Raw genomic sequence first — 21147 nt, forward strand, 5'->3', positions numbered from 1 at the left:
ATCCTGGGACCAACATGGGAGAGCGAACATGCTTCTTCGACTTTTTTGTATTGTCTCTTACTCAAAACCAAGGGGTGAAGACTTGGAGCCCGAGGAGCGACGACTGTGGCCCCGTGAGCTTTCCCTGGAATGGCCCCTGGACCGGGAACGGCGCTGGGACGAGTGCCGGACCTTCATCAGCTTCCAGTGCTGCTCCCTGAAAGGCCTTCGGGGCAATGGCACGACAGGACCAGGAGTCGTGGTCTGTCTCCAGGCAGTAGATGCAGACATTGTGGGGGTCCACCACCGACATATTGCGACAGCAGGCCCCACAAGACTTAAATCCAGGCATCCCTGCGTGCACCAAGGAAACCAAAATTGTACAGGAGACAAAAGTCTCAAAAGGGTATTCAAAAAGGGACTAAGGAACGTGCTCTAACTGGATCTGCGCTTTCTGGCGCGGAAAAATAAAGAACTGACGTCAGCCTGCATGGGTGGTGCATAAGTAGTCTCCGTGATGTCATCTCGGCGCTTGCGACGCCAGCGACGGACACGGAACCGCACGACGCCACCTACTGTCGCGCAGGGGTACTGCTAGCAAAACTTTCTGGATCCAGTCTGACGCCTGGGGATTTTCCAAGGTAAGGAATCTATCACTAACGTGTCTCTTTCAGATCGAGGAAACTGCTGAATCAGTTGTGCCCGATGACCCGCAGTCCAGTGGCAACTGAACTTTTGCTGGACCAAAGGGGACTCTGTGGGACCTCAACCCCTGTTGCCAAAGCTACCCCCCACCAGGGCCGAGGACCAAGGAGTGGCCCCAAAAACACCCCTGTCAACCGCATAACATCTTCAGCCTCCTGTATCCTTTGCATCAGGACCACTTCATAAAGTCAATGGCAAGGGACCACTGACTAAAACTGGAAGGAAGACTACTTTTTTAAAATAAATTCTGTTAACTGTTCCTTTGGACCTTGCTGGTCCCAATACTGGCCCCTACCGAAGTTGGTAATCCACAGTAACTGTATTCCACTTTGACCAATATTCTTGAAAAAGTTTCTAGGAATCAAGTGTTGAATCTGCCATTTGTTTACAGGTAAGTGAAAAGTTTGGTGTTTTTACAGTTCCATAACCCTTAGGTGGATTTTGATTTGGTGCCCACATTGTGCTTGTATGTAAATATATATATCAATACACACACACACACACACACACACACACTTCTGTTTCCATTGTTTTGGTACTGTACAAACGCTTTCTTTACGCTTGTTCTTTTGTTGAAGCCAGACTGCTCGATGTAACAGCTACCCAAGGTTGAGCTAAGGAGACAAAACCCGATTAATCTTTAAGGAGTTGGTAGAGTATTACATGGTGAGTCTCACAACCACACCATGTAATGCACCCACATTTCATCACACTTTTTCATGCAATGGGTTTTATTTGTTACCTTTTGATGCGGAGACCACTACAGAATATGAACAGTAACAAGCATTTACAATGCAATGGTCTCTGCAATATTATAGGTAGAGCTATTGGTATTGCTCATTATTTCTTTTATAATTTTTGTATCCCTAAATAAATGGCATTGTCATTAGCTTTATTTTTGCATATGTTTGAATTTTTGAATCCAGATATATAATACAACAAGTAACATTACACCTACAACAAGCCAGGGCTATCAGCTTTGTCAATGGTTGTTAGTTGCATAAAATAAATAAGCAACGACTATGGCTGTGTTGTATATATTATTGAAAATGTTTCAGTTTTTAAAATGATGAGACTGTGAAAGAACTAAAACGAGTCTCTTTGAAGTTACATCAAAGTCTTTGAGCAGGGGTACTGATGCAGAGTTAAGATTTTCTTTCCCACCCTGAGGGTGAGGGCAGAAATGCAGAGCCCGATAGAGACCCGTCTCTGCAACTGCTTCGAAGAAGCGCCGGTGCTTAGCACCGGCAAGACCCGGCACACTTAAAGCCCTGAAGCGGGTGCCACATTCAGCACTGTGTACTGGAAGATAATCGCAAACAGCTTGGAATTAACAACTGTCTATGACAGACCAAAGCTCTGATGGTGGCGAGAGTGGGTTTGGGATCAGTGGGTTGACAGCTTGTCAAGGACCCTAGTCGAAGTAAGGAAACGCGCCATTGACTGATGTGTGAACTGGGAAACACAGCAATATTCCGAGTGGAATGAGCTACTCTGGCCTGTGTCCCGGTGTCACTGCTCCTGCTGCACCAGTGGAAATTATGCCCCTGTTCGGGGTAGCTGCTCTTCAGCACGCCACGTGCTGTACAAATATTCACCATACCGTGTGTCGGGGCCTGCCTGGCATGTGATGCCGCTTCCTACTGTACCGCCTGGAATGCGGGTTGCCATAGGAATGTAAGGTCCGTATCCAAACCGCCACAGAGACTCGGCCAGTTTTTCAGGGATGTGCACCACCCTGTGCCTCAACCCCTCCACCTGTGTGTGCACGTGCTTGCAGGGGCAGGCATGGCATGCAGCGTCACAACCGCCCCCCCCCACACAGACGGCCGGGGAGCCGGGCCCGCAGCAGCCGCTCATCTGGTACGCATTTGCAGACTCTGAAGTAAACCTTCATTAAGTGGCAGGAGCACACTGCTTCCCATTCATTCACCAGGGCAGTAAAGCGCTCAGTTTTCTTTCACAGAATCCCCAGGGGGGCCTAAAAAGCACCACGTCCAGGGTGAAAAGTGATTCTGACGGCGCGTCGCTCTCCGGACTCCCAAATATAAACTCCCCTGCACGTCTCTCACCCTCAGACACTCGCGCCCCTGACTCAGGTTCCGCTGAATTCTCCGATGTCTTTCATGAACTTGCCATATTTATTCAAGAGGTCATGAAAGGAACATTTTGTTTCCCCGTCCCCAGTTATTTTATACACCTAAATTAAGCCTGCGCCCTCACCTCTGCTCTCAACTGACTGCATGGGAACACTGTAAAGAAAATGAAGGGTAAAAAAAAGTCACACCCAGCTGCTGATAAATGCGCGTGTTTGTTGGCGCTAGTCCAGCGCCTCCAAACCGCGAGTGCAAAGGAACCTTCACTGCTCTGCAGAAGCCGTCTCCGCCGGCCCTCCCGCCTTAACCACCCCACGACCCCCCCACCCCCTTTATTTTCAGAGAGGCATCGGGTGGCGAAAAAGAAAACAGGCAGCAGCGAACCTGATTCCAGAATAATTATATCTGGCTTCTGTCCGCCTGCGAGTAACTGCTTCCTCTCTCATCACGACTAGTGAGCCTCTGTAGTGCAGAATCTGCATTTTCACCAAAGAGTCACGGGCCCCCAAAAATCGGGAGGGCTTCTCCCAGCCTGCAATGGAACCATGATCCCGGAGCGCGAGCTGGATGCGAGCTTGGGGCTCTAAAAAGGGAAGACGGCGGAAAATCCAAGCCTCTGCTGCCTGCTCTCTACCTTCCTTGAGACTGCCGCGGCGAGCGAGCCCAGCAGCCAGTCTTCGAGCCGAGACCTAAAAATGGCGGATGGAAGCTTCAAAACTTTTTCAGATTTGGGGGCGTGTTCCTGCTGTTAGAGAAAGGGCGTGGCTAAAAAGTGGAAAGAACAGCACGGAACACGCCCCCGAATCTGAAAAAGACGGAGCCTATTTGGAGGGACGGCTCTCTCCTCCAATGGCTGGCCTCCGTTTAGGAAGCCAGCCAATGGAGGAGAGGCAAAAAGAGAGGCGGGCTAAAGAGCCACTCTCAGAAACATTAAATCTCCGACTTCCGGTTCTGCCTTCGGCAGACCGGACGGTCCTCGACCTAAAAAGTGAAACAAAGGGCTGAAACCTGTATTCAGCATGCATCATGAACTAGCAAATATTAACAAACATAAAACAAAAGTTGTGACAATCCAAAAACATTTGGAGGTTCACAGTGGGTTTAAGAAATCCCTTGAAACAAGTAATGACACTTAATAATTTTCAGAGGTCAGAAAATATCTGCAGAGGCTGCCCTCTTGGAATTTAGCAATCTCATTTACACAAGCAGCTAGGTCCGTATGATTCACAATTCAAATGTTTTAACTGCTTTCTCACAGAGACTCAAGGTGAAGTACAATGCCAAGAGATAGTTACATTTATATGTCTTTTCTTACTAAAGACAAAGTAAATATTCCTACCTGGTGTATTCTAAGCAAGAATGGAATTCCAAATGTTCCAAAAACCTCTTTGTGGAAATGTGCAACTGTGATTAGCATCTCATTTTCTTTATCTAGGTCTACCTGGTCAATGGGAATTTCCTGAAAAATACATTGAAACATTCTAAGAAACTTGAAATGTTCTAAACAATGCAAGTACACATTACATCAGTTTAAAATAAATTTGATTACATGAACTTGATCAAGTCGAAAGATCGAGTTACTTATCTTCAGTAATATCTTACCTGATAGAGACTATCTAGCAGCAGATTCCTTACCTTACAATTATCCCCAGGCATCCGACTGGATCCGGATATTCTTCAAGAGCAGCACCCCTACAAGTGACGTTCGCGGTGCCTATAAAGGCACCACCTAGGCGTGCTCATGTCAGTTACTTTCCACCCCAGAAGCGTGGAGCCACGAAGTACACTGACCACTTGTGTGGAAAACCAGGGCCCTGAAAGGCAAATACTTTTCCTAGCAATCTGTCCGCACAGCAGGGAGTATGGTTGGGTCGGTAATGAATCTGCGTCTAGACAGGTTCTACCAGATGTACGAGTTATTTACCTTCGGTAACGATGTATCTGGTAGCGATGTTGTCTAGCCGCAGATTCCTTAACTTAGAATATCCCCAGGCGTCAGACTTGATCTGGAATTTTTTTGCAGCAGCTCCTCTGCGCGCCGGCGCCACACCACCCCGTCCTGACGTCGTCCACATACGTGACGTCAGCACGGTCCTATAAATCCCACCCGGCGCCAGTTTTCTTCTGAGAAACTTTTCCGCGACAAAGCGGAAACACCAACAAAAAACTGTGAAAGTATGGGAACAGTGTGCGAGGAATGAAAGTCCATGAATAAAGAAGGAGGATGGTGGAAGACACCATCGAAAAGGCAGAATTAATCACTGTAGGAAGGTGAAAATCTGACTATGGTTACCCCCAACTTTTTGCCTAGTGTCTAGCTGGTTTTTCGACTTAGTTGGCCTGAGATCCTGCCATTCAGGGTCTCAGGTTGTCTGCTCTCTTTAAAATGGACTCCATGTACCCTAGGTACATACCCAATTGGTAAGGATCATCTTATTGGACGCTGTACAGTGTACACTAGGTACCCAGGGCATAGGTGTACCCTAGGCCTCCCAGGGGCTGCAGCATGTATTATGCCACCACTGGCCTGGCCTTCCAATCAGTCACAACTGGCTGATCACTCAGCTGGGGCAAGGTCGTGTAATCACCCCTTGCTTAGATATAGAATACCTATATCTACCCTTAAAATAGACACATGTGTACCTATCAGCCACTCCTATGGCAGGCCTTAACAATCCTGGAGGCAGAGTGCTTGGTAACATGTGAGATGGTGCTCTAGCATGAGCTGAGCCTGTCTGCAGCTTTCGGAACCATGTCCTTATAGCTGTTCTATGATATAGCCTACCATATACTCTTAAAGTGCCTTATAATCTTAAACGGTTATGGTAACTATGGTTTGGCTTTATCAAAACATGTCGTGTAAGGTGTCTAACACTTTGGAATACTACCCCCATACCATTTCTGGTGATGAGGATATTATTCCTCCCTTCTAGAGGGAGAGACATGTTAAAATCATACTTTGCTCGAGGCATGGACAATAGGTTTCCTGCTTGGGGAGGTGCTAGCACCTCCCCAGACAGACTTTAGTGTATTGGGGCAGGGAGGGCTGCAAGGAATGAGACATGCCTGGGGCACACAAGGTGCTCTATGCATAGTCCAGTTCAAACCGGTGCTGGGGCACTCCAGCTCTGGCGCGAAACTGGACAAAGGAAAGGGGGAGTAGCCACTCCCCTTCCTGGTCCCACCCATAGGAGGGACCTTGCAGGTAGCCCAGCCCACTAGCCTAATATATCAGTAGGTAGCTGAGCCCTGCAGGATTAGATTATCCTGAATCTGCAACTTGAACAGAAACTCTGGACCTTCGACATTCGACCTCAGGAAGAAGACTGAAGAATCTCCCTTGTGGCCAAGGAGTGACTACCCTGGGCAACCAGGCACCATCCAGCGACCGCTGCGTGCTTTGCGACTGGACGACTGCAGAGACTGACCAGCGCCGAGACTCCCAGACACCTCTGAACCAGATGGAGTAGTTTCTTTTCTGTAACTCCAGTTATGTAGTAGGGATATCTCTGTGATAGTCATAATCTAGTGAATAGTCATGCCCATGTGCGTGGACCCCGGAGCAATAAAAAATAATCTCTTAAGGTGAAAGAACGTAGGTAAAGTTATGGTCTGGTTGACATGAAAATCAGAGATAACCTTTGGAAGAAATTTAGGGTGAGTACGCATAACAACCTTAGCAGCATGAAATACAGTACAAGGTTCTTGACAACATAATGCCTGAAGTTCACTCACCCTGCGGGCCGATGAAATGGCCACTAGGAACGCAGCCTTCCAGGATAGGTGCTGCAACGAAGCCTTGTGAATAGGTTCAAAAGGCTCCTTCATCAGTCTGGACAGCACCACATTCAAGTCCCAGGAAGGCGAGGGAAGTCTGACAGGAGGAAACACTTTCTTCAAGCCTTCCAAGAAATCCTTGACCACAGGGATCTGAAAGAAGGAAGTCTGTGAAGGGCATTTCTTGTAAGCAGTCAAAGCAGCCAGATGAACCTTAATGGAATGGAAATTAAGGCCAGACTGCGCCAAATGTAAAAGATATGGAAGGATGACATCTTCCTTACATGTCGTAGGGTCAAAGCTCTTGGACTTGCACCAGATACAGAACCTCTTCCACTTGTAGGCATAGGACGTCCTAGTGGAAGGCCGTTTAGACTCCTTCAGTATGTCTATACAATCGTCTGGAAGATTCAAATGGCCATATTGCACTATCTCAGGAGCCATGCCGCCAAACTCAGACGAGAGGTTGGGGTGCACCATCCGCACCCCGACATTCATGAGAAGGTCTGGCCTGCACGGCAGCCATATGTGAGGAAGGAGCGACCGGTGAAGTAGGTCCGTGAACCACCACTGTCTGGGCCATTCCGGGGCAATGAGGATCATCCGAGCCCCTGACTGGGACAGTTTGATGAGCACCGCCGGAATCAGAGGAATGGGTGGAAAAGCATACAGAAAGCTGTTCGACCAGTCGATCCATAGCGCATTCCCCAGCGTCCCCCGCTGGTAGTACCTGGATGCGAAGTCTCGGCATTTGCTGTTTTCGCCGGTGGCGAACAGATCTACGTCTGGCGTCCCCCACCTTGCGAAGACTTCTAGTATTTCGTCGTTTATGACCCACTCGTGGTTTTCCTGAATCGGTCTGCTCAGTGCGTCCGCCTGAGCATTCTGCACCCCTGGCAGATGCGTGGCCGTAATAGTCAGTCCTCGGGCCAGAAGCCAGTGCCAGATCGCCTGCGCCTCCTGCGACAGAGTGCGCGATCTCGACCCCCCCTGCTTGTTGAGGTAATACATAGTGGTTGTATTGTCAGTCTGTATCAGCAGCGAGTTGGTCTGGAAGGATGGAAGGAAAGCCTTCAGTGCCAGGAAGACAGCTCTGAGTTCCTGGAAACTGATGTGGTACGTCGATTCCAATGGGGACCACTTTCCTTGAATCTGCAAGTCCCCGGAGTGCGCTCCCCAGCCTTGGAGAGACGCATCCTTCACGACACTCTTCGTGGGAATGTCCTTGTGGAAGGGAACCCCCCTGAGGAGGTTTTCCGCCGAACACCACCACTTCAGAGACTAAAGAGAATGTAGAGACAGCCATATCTTGTCGTCCCAAGACCCTGTCTTCTGATCCCACTGATCCTCCAAGCACTCCTGCAGTGGTCTCATGTGCAGCCGTGCGTGAGGAAGATACAGGAGGCCATTGATCCCAGCAGCGAAGACACCTTCCTCACTGTCGTCAATGGAGCAGTCCTGAGCCTTCCGAAGGAGTGATAACCGTCTCCCCTCCGAAGGAGACACGCTTGCTGACCGCGTATCGATGGAGGCTCCCAGGTGAACAAGTTACTAACCTTCGGTAACGATGTATCTGTAAGAAACATTAGTTAGTTAGATTCCTCACCTTAGAATATCCCCAGGCGTCAGACTGGATCCGGAAGATTTTTCGTCAGCAATACCCCTTGCGCGTCGCTAGGCGTCTTCTGCGGCTCCGCGTCCGTCGTCGGCGTCGTGCGCCGGGATGACGTCGTCGGAGTACTTAGACGCCGCCCTCGCGCGCTGACGTCAGTTCTTGTACATAGCCTTCCGCGCCAGGAACGCAGAGCCATGCAAAGACCGACACTGGTGCCAAAAATAAAATCTAGGGGCCTGAAAGGACAACCTTAACCCTAGATGTCAGTTCGCAGAACGGGGAGGATGGGAGGGTCGGTGAGGAATCTAACTAACTAATGTTTCTTACAGATACATCGTTACCGAAGGTTAGTAACTTGTTCATCTGAAAGAAACACGTTAGTTAGATTCCTCACCTTAGAATAGATACCCAAGCAATACCATCCCCGGTGGTGGGTCTGCGAACCAAGATCACACCAGAAAGTCCTGGAGGACAGAACGGCCAAAGAAGCCATCCCTCCGGACTTGGCTGTCAAGGCAATAATGCCTGGCAAACGTGTGTAGAGAAGCCCACGTCGCCGCCTGACAGATGTCCTGCAAAGGGACTCCCCGTCCCAAGGCAGTAGTAGCCGCCGTGGCCCGAGTAGAATGGGCGCGCAGCCCAACAGGAGGGTCCTTTTTAGCCAAGGAATAGCAGATTTTTATACACAAAACGACCCACCGAGAGATGGTTCGTTTGTGCACAGCTTTCCCCTTCTTAGCGCCCACGTACCCAACAAAAAGCTGGTCGTCCACCCGGAACTGTTTTGTGCGGTCCAGATAGAAGGAGAGCGCACGTTTTGGGTCCAGACGGTGGAGCCTCTCTTCCTCTTTGGAAGGATGCGGAAAGAAGGTGGGCAAGGTGACAGACTGCCCAAGGTGAAATGGAGTCACCACTTTAGGAAGAAAGGAGGGACGAGGCCGAAGGACAACCTTGTCCGGATGAACAGATAGAAAAGGAGGCTTTGAAGATAAAGCCTGGAGCTCACTCACCCGTCTAGCCGAGGTGATGGCTACCAGAAAAGCAGTCTTTAGAGTTAGAAGACGAAGAGGGCAATTGTGAAGAGGCTCGAAGGGAGCGCACATCAGGAATGTCAATACCAGATTCAAGTCCCACTGAGGCATTACAAAAGGGACAGGAGGGAACGTGTGTGTAATGCCTTTGAGAAAGCGTGTAACCACAGGGGACTTGAAAAGAGAAGGCTGATCAGGAAGCCGCAAGAAGGCGGAGATGGCAGCAAGATAACCTTTCAGGGTGCCCAGGGCAGAGCCCTGCCGGGCCAGAGAAAGAAGGAAGAGGAGAACCTCAGAAAGAGGGGCGGAAAGGGGATCCACAGCCTTTGCTGTGCACCATGCCACAAATTTGTTCCACCGGCAGGCGTATACCGACTTTGTGGAGGGACGCCTGGCTGCCAGAATGATATCACAGACTTCAGGAGGCAAGTCAAATGGCATCAACTGCCGCCGCTCAATCTCCACGCATGGAGGTGGAGGCTGGACAGGTTCGGGTGGAGGACCGTCCCCTGCTGCTGCGACAGAAGATCCTCCCGAAGGGGCAGACGTATCGGGGGATCGGTCAACAGACTGAGTAGCTCGGGATACCAGTATCTTCGTGCCCAATCCGGAGCCACCAAGATGACTTGGGCCCGGTCGTGCCTGATCTTCTTCAGCACTCTGGGCAGAAGTGGTATAGGCGGAAAGGCGTACAACAGACCGCAACTCCACTCGTGACGAAAAGCGTCGCCGAGTGAGCGCCGCCTTGGAAATTCCAACGCGCAGAACTGCTGACATTGCGCGTTCTCTTCGGTGGCGAATAGATCTAACCAAGGCTCTCCCCACTGCTGAAAGAGACCTTGCGCCACTTCGGAGTTCAGACGCCATTCGTGATCCATCATGCACCGGCGGCTGAGTTCGTCTGCTCTGGCGTTCAGAGAGCCCGCCAGATGTTGAACCACTAGGGTGACGCCCTGGTGTTCCAGCCACGTCCAGAGGCGCAGAGCCTCCTGACAAAGGGTCCACGACCCCACCCCGCCCTGTTTGTTGCAATACCACATGGCGGTGGTGTTGTCCGTGAACACCTGCACGACACTTCCCCTGACAGAGGGAAGGAAGGCTTTCAGTGCAAGCCGGATCGCTCTCAACTCCAACAGGTTGATGTGGAGACGAGACTCCGCCGGAGACCAGAGGCCTCTGATCTCCGCCTCCCCCATATGGCCACCCCAACCCAGGAGGGACGCCTCCGTCACTACGACATGCTCCGGTTGGGGAAGGGAGAGGCTCTTGCCCGTGACCCACTCGCGGTCCGTGAGCCACCACTGCAACTGCTGTGCAGTGCCCTCCGAGATCAAGACATGGTCGGACAGGTTGCCGTGATGCTGGGCCCACTGAAACTTCAGGTCCCACTGCAGAGCCCGCATGCGCCGCCTGGCGTGATGCACTAGTAGGATGCAGGAGGCCATCAGCCCCAGAAGCCGCAACACTAGCCTGACCGAAACCCGGGATAGAGGCCGAAAGATGGGAATCAGGGCCTGTATATCCCGGACCCGCTGTTCCGGTGGATGGACCCGGAACTGCGCCGAATCGAGAACCGCTCCGATGAAGAGGAGCTTCTGAGAGGGACTCAGGTGTGACTTCGGCACGTTGATGGAAAACCCCAGCAAATGCAGGAGATCCGCCGTAGTCTGGAGGTGGGAGACGACTGCCTGGGGCGAGCCCGCCTTCAACAACCAGTCGTCGAGATAGGGGAAGACTGAAACCCCTGATCTGCGCAGATGAGCTGCGACCACCGCCAACACTTTCGTGAACACCCGAGGGGCACTGGTGAGGCCGAAGGGGAGCACGGTAAACTGAAAGTGCTCTTGGCCCACCGTGAACCGCAGGTAACGCCGGTGGGCCGGCAGGACGGGGATATGAAAATATGCGTCCTGCAAGTCCAACGCTACCATCCAGTCTCCAGGGTCTAGGGCAGCTAAAACCTGAGCCAACGTTAGCATCTTGAACCTGTCCTTTCGGAGGAAGGCATTGACGTTCCGGAGGTCCAAGATAGGGCGTAGACCTCCTTTGCCCTTCTTGGGAACCAGAAAGTAGTGGGAATAACAACCACGACCTACTTCTGGGCTCGGAACGCGCTCGACGGCCCCCTTGGCCAAGAGAGCCGAAACTTCCTCGCGGAGAAGATGCAAATGATCCCCCGAGATACGGTGGTGCTGCGGTGGCATGGCTGGAGGGGTCGTCTCGAAGGGGAGGGAGTAGCCCCTTCGGACGATTTGCAGCACCCACCTGTCCGATGTAATGGACCGCCAGTGGAGCAGGTGATGGCGAACTCTGCCGCCCACTGGCGTGGTATGGGCCTGAAAGCTCGGACTAGGAGGGCTTCGAGGCGGATGCTGCCGGGGTGGAAGTGGGCTGACCACGTCGGCCTCCATTTCCGCCACGGCGGAAGCCACGTCCGCGACCGCGCGCAGGTTGGTTCTGCGGCTGGTGGCTTTGCGGACGTGAGGAGGCGCCCCTTCCTTGGCCACGAAAGGGGCGAAAAGCGGAGGTGTGCGCCCGTGGAGCCGAAAGGCCCAAGGACTTGGCCGTAGCCCGGGAGTCCTTAAAGCGGTTCAGCGCACTGTCCGCCTTCTCACCAAACAGGCGAGTGCCATCAAAGGGCATGTCCATGAGGGTGGTCTGGACATCCCCGGAAAATGACGTGGACTGCATCCAGGCGTGGCGGCGGAGCGCCACCGTGGTTGAAATCGCCCGACCCAGCGAGTCCGTGGTGTCAAGCCCACATCGTATGGCGTGCCGTGCTGCATCCCTCCCATCGGCCAAAGCCTGGGTAAGACGCGTCCGGACCTCCTCCGGGCACAGGGGCAGCACGTCCTCCACCGTATCCCACAGGGAGTGGGAATAACGGTCCAAGAGACAGGCGGTATTTAAGGACCGCAGGCCCAAACTCAGGGACGAGAACAGTTTCTTGCCAAACTGCTCGAGTCTCTTGGAATCCCGGTCCGGCGGAGCGGTCGGGAAGGAGGATTGGGAGGTAGAGGCCTGGATAACCAGACTCTCGGGGGTGGGGTGTTGGGACAGGAAACTGGGGTCGCCCGGAGCAGGGCGGTGGCGCCTGGCAACGTTCCTATCCACAGGAGGAACTGTGGAGGGCTTGGACCAGGTGCCCTGCAGAACGTCAGTGAGGGCCTCGTTGAACGGCAGCAGAGGCTCAGTGGAGCTTGCTGAGGTTTGAAGCACCTCAGTGAGGATGTTAGTCCTCACAGCCACGGCAGGCAACTCGAGCCCAAGGGCCTCGGCCGCCTTGCGCAGCACCACAGAAAATGCTGCACCCTCCTCCGAAGCCACGGTCGGAGGAGAAGTGAATCCAGTGTCTGGCGAGGTGTCCAGCCCACTGGCCTCCCCCAGTTCATCTGCCCAGTCCTGAGAAAGCTGTGACTGAACAGCCAGAGGGTCCTCGAACCCCTCCCAGTCGCCCCCTTCTTCCGATTCCTGATAAACAGGAGGAATGATCGGAACCGGACTGTAGAGATGGTAAGACTCAAGCGGCGTCGGATGCGGCGTCGGTCGACGCCGCGCCGGCGCCGGGTCCGGTTGAGGGCTAAACTGGGGTGTCGGCGTCACAGGCGTCGGCGGCACCGGTGACGGCGTCGGTGGTTCAGGCGTCGGCGCCGGTGGAGGAGTGACTAGGTCAACCGGCGTCGACTGGGGCCCAGGCATGGGCCCCGCGGGGACCTGCGGCGTCGAGACTGGAGTCGTTGACGGCGCCGGGGCCGGAGCCGCCGGCAGGCGAGGTCGCCCAGTCGAGTCCGCGGGGCCCGAAGGCGCGCCAGCGGGCGTCGACGGCGGGGCCAGGCTCCTCATGGCCGAGAGGAAAGCACTCATCTCCGCCGGCGCCGCGTCAGTCCCAGGGACCGGAAGGTATGGGGGCGGACGCGGCACCTGCGGCTCCGCCGGAGCCGCGGGGGTGGAACCACCCTGACCCTCGGCCGAGTCGCGCAACCGGCGAGGGGAGTCCGAAGAGCGGTGTCGCCTCTTGGACTTCTTTGAGCGTTTGGACTTACCCGACGACTTGGAGCCGGACGATCGATGGCGTCGGCTAGGGCTCCGCGAGCGATCCTTGGACCTCCTCCTGGACCGGGATCGCGCACGACGCGGAGCCGAGTGGCGAAGCTCGAGAAGCTTGCGGGACCGCTCCCGCCTAGCCTTCGAAGTCAGGGCCTGGCAGTCGTTGCACGACTCCGCGTCGTGGTCGGGGCCTAAGCAGTAGAGGCACCGGCGGTGGTGATCGGTCACCGACATCAGTCGATGACAATCCTCGCAAGCCTTGAACCCAGGCATCCTACCGGCACCAGATGTCGACAGACAAGGATCAAAAATGATCAAAAAAGATTTAGTCAAAAAAGATTAAAAGGGGTAGCTCTCCCGGATCTGCGCTTACTGGCGCGGAAAAAAGAAGAACTGACGTCAGCGCGCGAGGGCGGCGTCTAAGTACTCCGACGACGTCATTCCGGCGCACGACGCCGACGACTGACGCGGAGCCGCAGACGACGCCTAGCGACGCGCAAGGGGTATTGCTGACGAAAAATCTTCCGGATCCAGTCTGACGCCTGGGGATATTCTAAGGTGAGGAATCTAACTAACGTGTTTCTTTCAGATCAATACTTCTTTAGTGAGTCTTTGGTCATGCACACTCGCTCTTTCCTTCCCATAAAAACATTTATCTGTGAAAAGGCCCTCTCAACATTGGCACTTGAGCGAGCCAATGCCAAAACAGCCAGTACACAATTTGCTAACTGTGGCCACTGACATAGCTTTCCATGCCAATACTGGTGCACCTGAAGATTGCGATTCTCTGGGACAGGTTCAGCAAATATGCGTTGAACACGGTGCATATGCCCTCATTTATTAAAGCCATCAAAAATTAAGCAGTTCCTTACAAAGTCCGGAGAAAATTACTATTTACGGAAAAGATCTAGAACTTCTACAGAGTACCTCAGTGAGGCGTCATTGATTTCAAGTGCCATGGTTTCTGAAGGGACATGTCTATTCATCATTGCTAGTCATTTCTCATGCACTGTAAAATGAAATTTCCTGAATTCCTCCTCAACATTTCTTTGCTTCCCAAATGGCAAGAATTCTAACATGGAACAGGTTGCAGTGCCAATGTCACTAAAAGGGTCGGCTAGCCAACTCACAAGGAGATGTTTCACATCTACACTAATTACGCTGAATACTTGGTAGACAAGGGTGTTTTCAGACTAGTTTTTTTTATTATGCTCACTGCAGCAATCCTGTTTTCCTGTAAAATTCCAAGAATGCAGTAGAGTGTACTTCTTTTCACATCAGTATAGATATGCAACCAGAGATCCTCACATTTCTTGACTTTTGGCATCATCACTAAGCACAAAATCTGTAAACGATCGCCACATGGATAATATAGCACTCACGGCCTCTAGGACTGAGAATCATAGTTAAATGACACAGTTGGGATTACACTTTCATTGATGCCAACAAAGCACAAAATGAGAAATATTTGCATTTTTAGTTCCCGCGCATAATGAAACAGTGCACCAGAATGGACTACAAAGTCAATGGCATTTTTCAATAACTCTGAAGATTGTAAAGATGCTTTCAGAATACCATCTTGCAAATAGTAAGGATCTCTTACAGGGAAGCACTTCAGCTCAGGTATTGATTTTGACAGGTCATCACACAACTTTTTCATATACGTAGCTATATTACTGCAAATACAAACAATATCCTCAAATCTTTGTTGAACTTGGTAAGAGATTTTAGCAGCTGCATTTCAAGTGACACTGCTTTCCATGTTTTCCAAACATCTGGCGTCATGTTTTCCCAACCATCCCAGATGCTTGGTGACAGAACTCTTTTCACATATACTTGTCACTACACCTTGCATTGAATGTTTAAAGCCTAGGGTGTTTGGCAATTCACCTATCATCAATAATGAATCGCTAGGAAAGGGGCTGGTTTATCAAAGGGTTTCACCCATTGTTTGTCTGTGGGTAAATGTGATGGTACATATTGGGAAAGATTTGTATGAAACTAGCCATTTTGTCAAACAGTGAAATCATCAAATGTATTTCCTGATTCTCTACCGTTTTTAAAATAGTTAAATAATGCTTAAAACATGCTTCTAAACCCTGCATCCTTTGACCAAAGACCACAAAACGGGAAAAAATAAAAGGAAGATGTAACAATATTTTAGTGACATCCCTAAACAACAAAACTCAAGCAGAATAATGTTAGCTCAGTCGTTCTTGCTACTGCCTTATGTAACAAAGTTATGTTGTATTGACCCCTTCAGGAAAAAATAGAAATTACTCTTTCACTCACCTTTTCCTTTCTTTGAATTGCATTTAGTTTGTGGTTGCAAAGGTGTTTTTTTCAGTGTTTATATGTTTACACCGGTGAGGGCTATTTTCCATTCGGTGGGGTTTTATCAGTTAATATAGATTTAAACCTAAAACCGGACAGCCTACTTACACTATTGCGGACCAAGAACTAGCGGCACCAACGCCACTTGCGTCCTTGCTCCCTAAAGGCATACCACTTGACTCCCAAGATATCCAGCCTCTATCCACCACATGCTGGGCCTGGCGCAAACGTAACCGTATGCTAGGTTCAGGCCCTTTATACTCGCCAGCACTACCCCTTTTTAACAATCCACTCCTTCCTCTCACCGCGGAAAAATAAGTCCAAATTACCCTTGCAAAATTAAATCTGACTACTTTGGGCTCTCTTTTTCCAGATGGACAAGCGCGCAAACTATCCGACATAGCCCAGTTACCCAATGTAACATACATGGACAATTTCACCATGGCAAGAATACAAAGTGCCCTCCGAACGACTTTCCCAGGATTCCCCACGCCATTCACCGAATTCACTCTGCTCACTGTACTCATCTCTGGCACCAGTGGCACTCACCTAATCACCAAACTCTACAAGGCCTGTTTGTAACAGAACAGTCTGAGACCGGGGGTGAAACACCAATGGGAAGAGGATCTTGGACATCCGCTGACAGAGTAGACATACTGTCTTGACCAGATTCAGAAAGTCTCCCCCAACCATCGTCACAAGCTCCTTTACTTTAAATGTATTCAGCGTACATATATAACCCCACTGCAATTAGCCAAATTTGATCCCTCCAAATTCCCCACATGCCCCAAATGTGGTTCAGTCACCGCTGATTTTGCCCACATGGCATGGTCCTGTGTACAGACCCTGCCGTTCTGGACAGAGGCGTTTCAAACCCTCACCGCTATCATAGGCGCCCCTTTGTTACCCTCGCCACGTCTAGGCCTGCCTGGCCTGGTCAATCGTGTCAAATGCTGCTACAGACTATTCGTTGCTATCGCTCTGCTGCTTGCAAAAAGAGAAATAGCACTCCATTAGGGAGCTAAGTCTAGGCCCCAGAGAACAGTGTGGACACGCAGCTTAGCCTACTGCAGTTTACAGTCAGAGGTTTTCTCATCCTTCCAACCTCCCACCTCTAATCCGCAAGATATATGGTGTATTTACCGAAATTATCTCAAACAAACCCTTACTGCTGCCCAGGATACCCCTGTCCCCGCAGAGTCTGGCACGAGCACCCATTCCCACCTACCGACCCCTGTTTTGAACTAAGTTACTAGCCTCATGACATTCCGACACCACTTTTGACTCTACACATCTGAAGGCTCACATGGCATTCCTCTCCACAATCACCCAACTACACCATGAAGTACTAACACACCTGCATCCCCTGACAACGCCGCTACCCCTCCCCCTCCTTAATGTGATGAGTATTTGTTTTGTTATTGTATTTTTTTTGTGTATTTCTTATTTTGTACTTTCTGTACAGTTCAAGATCCATACAGACTATGTCTCTACAAAAGTATCATATTCCGTTAAGTTCTTGGTATTGTTTTTTTGTAGATTGTCTTAATGTATGTAAATTCTTTCAATAAACTTTTTTTTTTAAAGTGATCTAGTGGTCATTTTACTAAAAAGGCTATACAAAGTATATGTACTGTATTTCCAAAACATTGCATTTTCAGTAACAATACTGTAATCAAAATAAAGTGCATATACAATTGCAATCCAAACTGTTACAACTGCATTACTACTGTATAGTATTTATTTGCTTAACTGTGCCAGGCTTGCTTGGTTCGAGAAAAAATAACTAAAAGAATATTTTTATACAAAAACAATTGGTCTAAAGTTTAGTCTTCGAATGTGTGAATTTATTTGCTGACTGTGTACAACAAATGCTTAACAGTGTCCTCTGATACAGCCTTTACTACTCTACCACAAATATAGAGTAAGGTGCTATCTACTTTTACCTCTATCTACCTTTGGGGTTCCACTGGACTCTGCACACTATACCTTACTTTGGTATAGTATATACAGAGCCAGCTTCCCGCACACTCCAGAGATGTTCGGGCTAAAAGTAGCTCCAGACTCCAGCACCGCAACCCTTTAAGATCAGCACCCTCCCCGCATCCATTGAATCGTGGGCCTCAATCATTGGTGAGCTGCCCGAGGTTCTCTTGTGACCCCTGTGCCTTCGTCCTATGGGTCCTCTCGAGGGTGGTCTTCTGCTTTGATGGGCTCTCCTGCTTACTTGGGGCCTGCTTGGACTCTGATGCACGAGGACAGTCCCTTGGACCTTGCTGGTCCCAACAATGGAATCTTTTTGTCTTCCACGTCTATTGCGGTTACCAAGGCTTGTTTGTGCTCTCACCGGGCACCAACCATATGGACACAGACATAAGATTTGGGACAGGTCGTGTACTGCTCCTGGTCTTCCAAAGCGTCACCGGGACCCCACGGCTGCAGCAGCAATGTCCTCTTCAACTCTTCTGAATCTCCTGCCAAGGGTAGGAACTGTGCTTCTGTGCCGCCTCATGGTCACCTCCGAGTGGCATACTCTGGCCCCTCTGCTTGCAGGTTCCCCTCTTGAAGAATCCACCCTTGGATTCCACCCGACTTCTTCATAGACTTCTCCAGAAGCCTTTCTTCCGGATTTGCCCATTGTAGTCTACAAGAGGTTCCAACATCACTTCACCCCTATGCACCCTTTGTCCATGGTGCAGGTAACCTAGTTCCTGGGGCATCAATGGGTGGGGTGGCTCTCCAACCTTCCGTCCTCCAAAGGGCTGCAGAAATCAGATGACTACTTTGATACCAGTGTCTAGATGGGGCCCAGGGCTGATGAAATCTCCCTCAGCTCCAGCACAGAAAGGACAGGCATGGGCCCTGGGGCCATAGTGGAAGCATAAACTGGCGTTGGAACTGGACTGGGGATGGGTCCCATTGGGTCAATTTTGGCTGAGCGTGGGTCTGCAGGCGGATGTTGAAATGAAGCTACACTTTGCCCGAAGATACACCAGATGGAGCTGAAAAGGTCTGTAAAACTGCAGCACTGCCTCTTTTAAGGACGCGCAACGGTAGGAGCAGATGTGAAATACAAGGCAATAGTGGGGTAAGACCCGGTTTACATTCTCTTGCCTTCTCGTTTGATTACGAGAGGTGCCTTGGGGGTTAAGTCCCACTATGCTTTCTTGTGTTCTTCGACTTTGACATACTGGAAGATGGGATATGGGACTGCGAACGGATCCATAATGTTGAGTGGGATATCTAATATTTGGCAACCTAAATTTTTGTCCAATGCCCCTGGATCACTTAGAGTGCATTTATCGCACAAGTGAGTTGTGACTGAAGCCCAAGCACGAAAGGCATTCCATGTAGATTCATGCTAGACAACTGCAGTCAACGCACAGCTCTTATCCTACCCTTTTTGGGGGAAAACATCCCTGGAATTTTGGAACTGACTTTCAGACCCATTGTAGAGCCACATGGCTTCACCTACATGCATGCAGGAGCACTGCTAAGTAAATTATCCAGATCCAGGCTTACACCTGGGGACATTCTTCAAGTGAGAAACCTGCAGTTCGAAGTATCCACCAGAAAGCTTCTGATGAAGCCTTCTCGACCAGAAGTATCCTCTTTTGCAGCGTTTCCCAAACTGTGGGTCTTGGCCGACCGCAGGGAAACAAGCTCATTTTTGTATGAAAGTGAGAGCAACTACTACTGTATTTCCATGTATATGTATTGCTTATCCTGCGCTTCAAAAATTAAATAAAAAGATATGAATAAAAAAAAAAGAAAAGAAAGTGATAGCAATACTTAAGAGGCCTTTAAGTTTGATGTTAACTTGTTATGCTCGCCGGTGATTCTCAAACAGTTGTCAAATGTCAGGCTGCTTCATTCTTTTTACTGGGGGATTGGTGTTTACTTTTCTTTCCCTGACTGCAAATTGAGAGGAGTTTTTAAAGTGAATTATATGAAAATTTAGGATGATGTTTTTTCCAATACACAACAAAATGTTAATACTTGTAAATTAATTATATGCATCCAGAAGTTAAGAAAGCAAAAATGAAGCACGTTTTCATTTTTAATTCTTAACTGTGATGTTCAGAGGATCAAAACAAATCTAGACACTTGCTGATAATTAACAGACACCCGATTTCCACATTATCATTTGTGTGCTATATAGGTTTATCTAAATTTCGGTATAAGTTTAGTAGCCATTTCAATTGAAAGTGTGCGGTCTGTAAATGAGAATGCGCTACCACACAATGCTTTAATTACATTGACAAATAGGTGCACCTCATGTACATTAAAGATAAGTGGGTCACGGAATTCTGTTTTAAAAAGTGGATTGAGATTCTAAACATTTTGGGAACAACTGCTGTATAAAATAACATTAGCTCTAGGGCTCAATGTTGCCTGGATCATCAGATGACTTGCAAAACACTGACACTCTAATGTTCATTGTTCAGAGAAAAGGTAAGATTCATCAAGAGAAACACTTAGTTCTGCCACTTAATAATGTGTTCATGGATACCAGTTAGACAGCCTGGTAAAACCATCACTCTACCCCTACAGAAAAAACGACCAACATTTGAGCCACATAGTTACATGCTTAGCATGACTGGGCAATATATTTGACACTTTACGACTGTTTTATGAAGAGCAATGCAAGCATTTAAGAAAATAATATTCACAAAAACCAAATTGCACTGCATGGCAAAAAATTACTTGGCCCAAAAAATTGTAATATTAAATCAATATGAATATATATACTTGCCTCTATTCGAAATGTTCTGCTTGTTGCAGGTGATAAACATTCTAAAAGCTCATCTTCCTGATGGACTCCTATAATTTTGTAGCTTACAATTTCTAGCAACCTTGGGAATAAAAAGATGTAAATATGTAGCTAATGAATGCTCATGTTTCTTTGACAAGTACACAACTTCACATTTACTGGATATTTATGATATGTTTTTATATAGCAATCAGAACTTTAACTAAAGTATGTCCTCTGTAATAAGTTATAATCTAAGACTTGGAGTTTTTCTATGTTTTTACAGAATACAATTTTCTTCTTTTTAAAACTAAATGAAACCAGATAGCCAAAGTCTAATAAGGCATACCTTAATCTAGGGAACCAGGTGCAAAATGCATGCTCCTTTTTCTATATTCATGTTGAAAAATCAGTCTGGGAGACCTTTTATTTATATTGGAGCCCAGTGTCATTTGGTCAAAGTACTGCTAATCAGTGTCCTAAGGCAGGATCTTAAGGATCGAGAACCATGTCAACCATTATAGCTTTCCCGCATGTGACTTTGCAAATAACTAAGGCACACAAGAGCTCAGGTCTAATGAACAAATTGCTTACCTTCGGTAACAATTTATCTGTAAGAAACATAGGTTAGTTATAGATTCTATACCTTACAATCGATACCCCAGCAATACCAACCCCGGAGGTGGGTCTGCGAACCACGTTCACACCAGAAAATCCTGGAGAATAGAACGGCCAAAGAAGTCATACCTCCGGACTTGGCTGTCGAGGCAGTAGTGTTCCATAAATGTGTGCAACGAAGCCCACGTAGCT

The 21147-nt window shown here is 49.3% G+C and overlaps 1 protein-coding gene across 2 annotated transcripts in view; it reads right to left on the reverse strand.

The window, feature by feature from the left end:
* The window catches only part of USP7 (ubiquitin specific peptidase 7), a 1511465-nt gene that overhangs the window by 215438 nt on the left and 1274880 nt on the right, over nucleotides 1–21147 (reverse strand). For both annotated transcript variants that reach the window (XM_085628311.1, XM_085628312.1), the window contains exons 27-28: nucleotides 20341–20440; nucleotides 4120–4239 (exon numbers count right to left, since the gene is read on the reverse strand). In XM_085628311.1, the coding sequence (XP_085484437.1) occupies nucleotides 4120–4239; nucleotides 20341–20440 (220 nt within the window). The remainder of the gene's footprint in view (nucleotides 1–4119; nucleotides 4240–20340; nucleotides 20441–21147) is intronic.

The sequence above is a fragment of the Triturus cristatus genome, chromosome 10 (assembly GCF_964204655.1).
Source record: "Triturus cristatus chromosome 10, aTriCri1.1, whole genome shotgun sequence".
Classification (NCBI taxonomy): domain Eukaryota; kingdom Metazoa; phylum Chordata; class Amphibia; order Caudata; family Salamandridae; genus Triturus; species Triturus cristatus.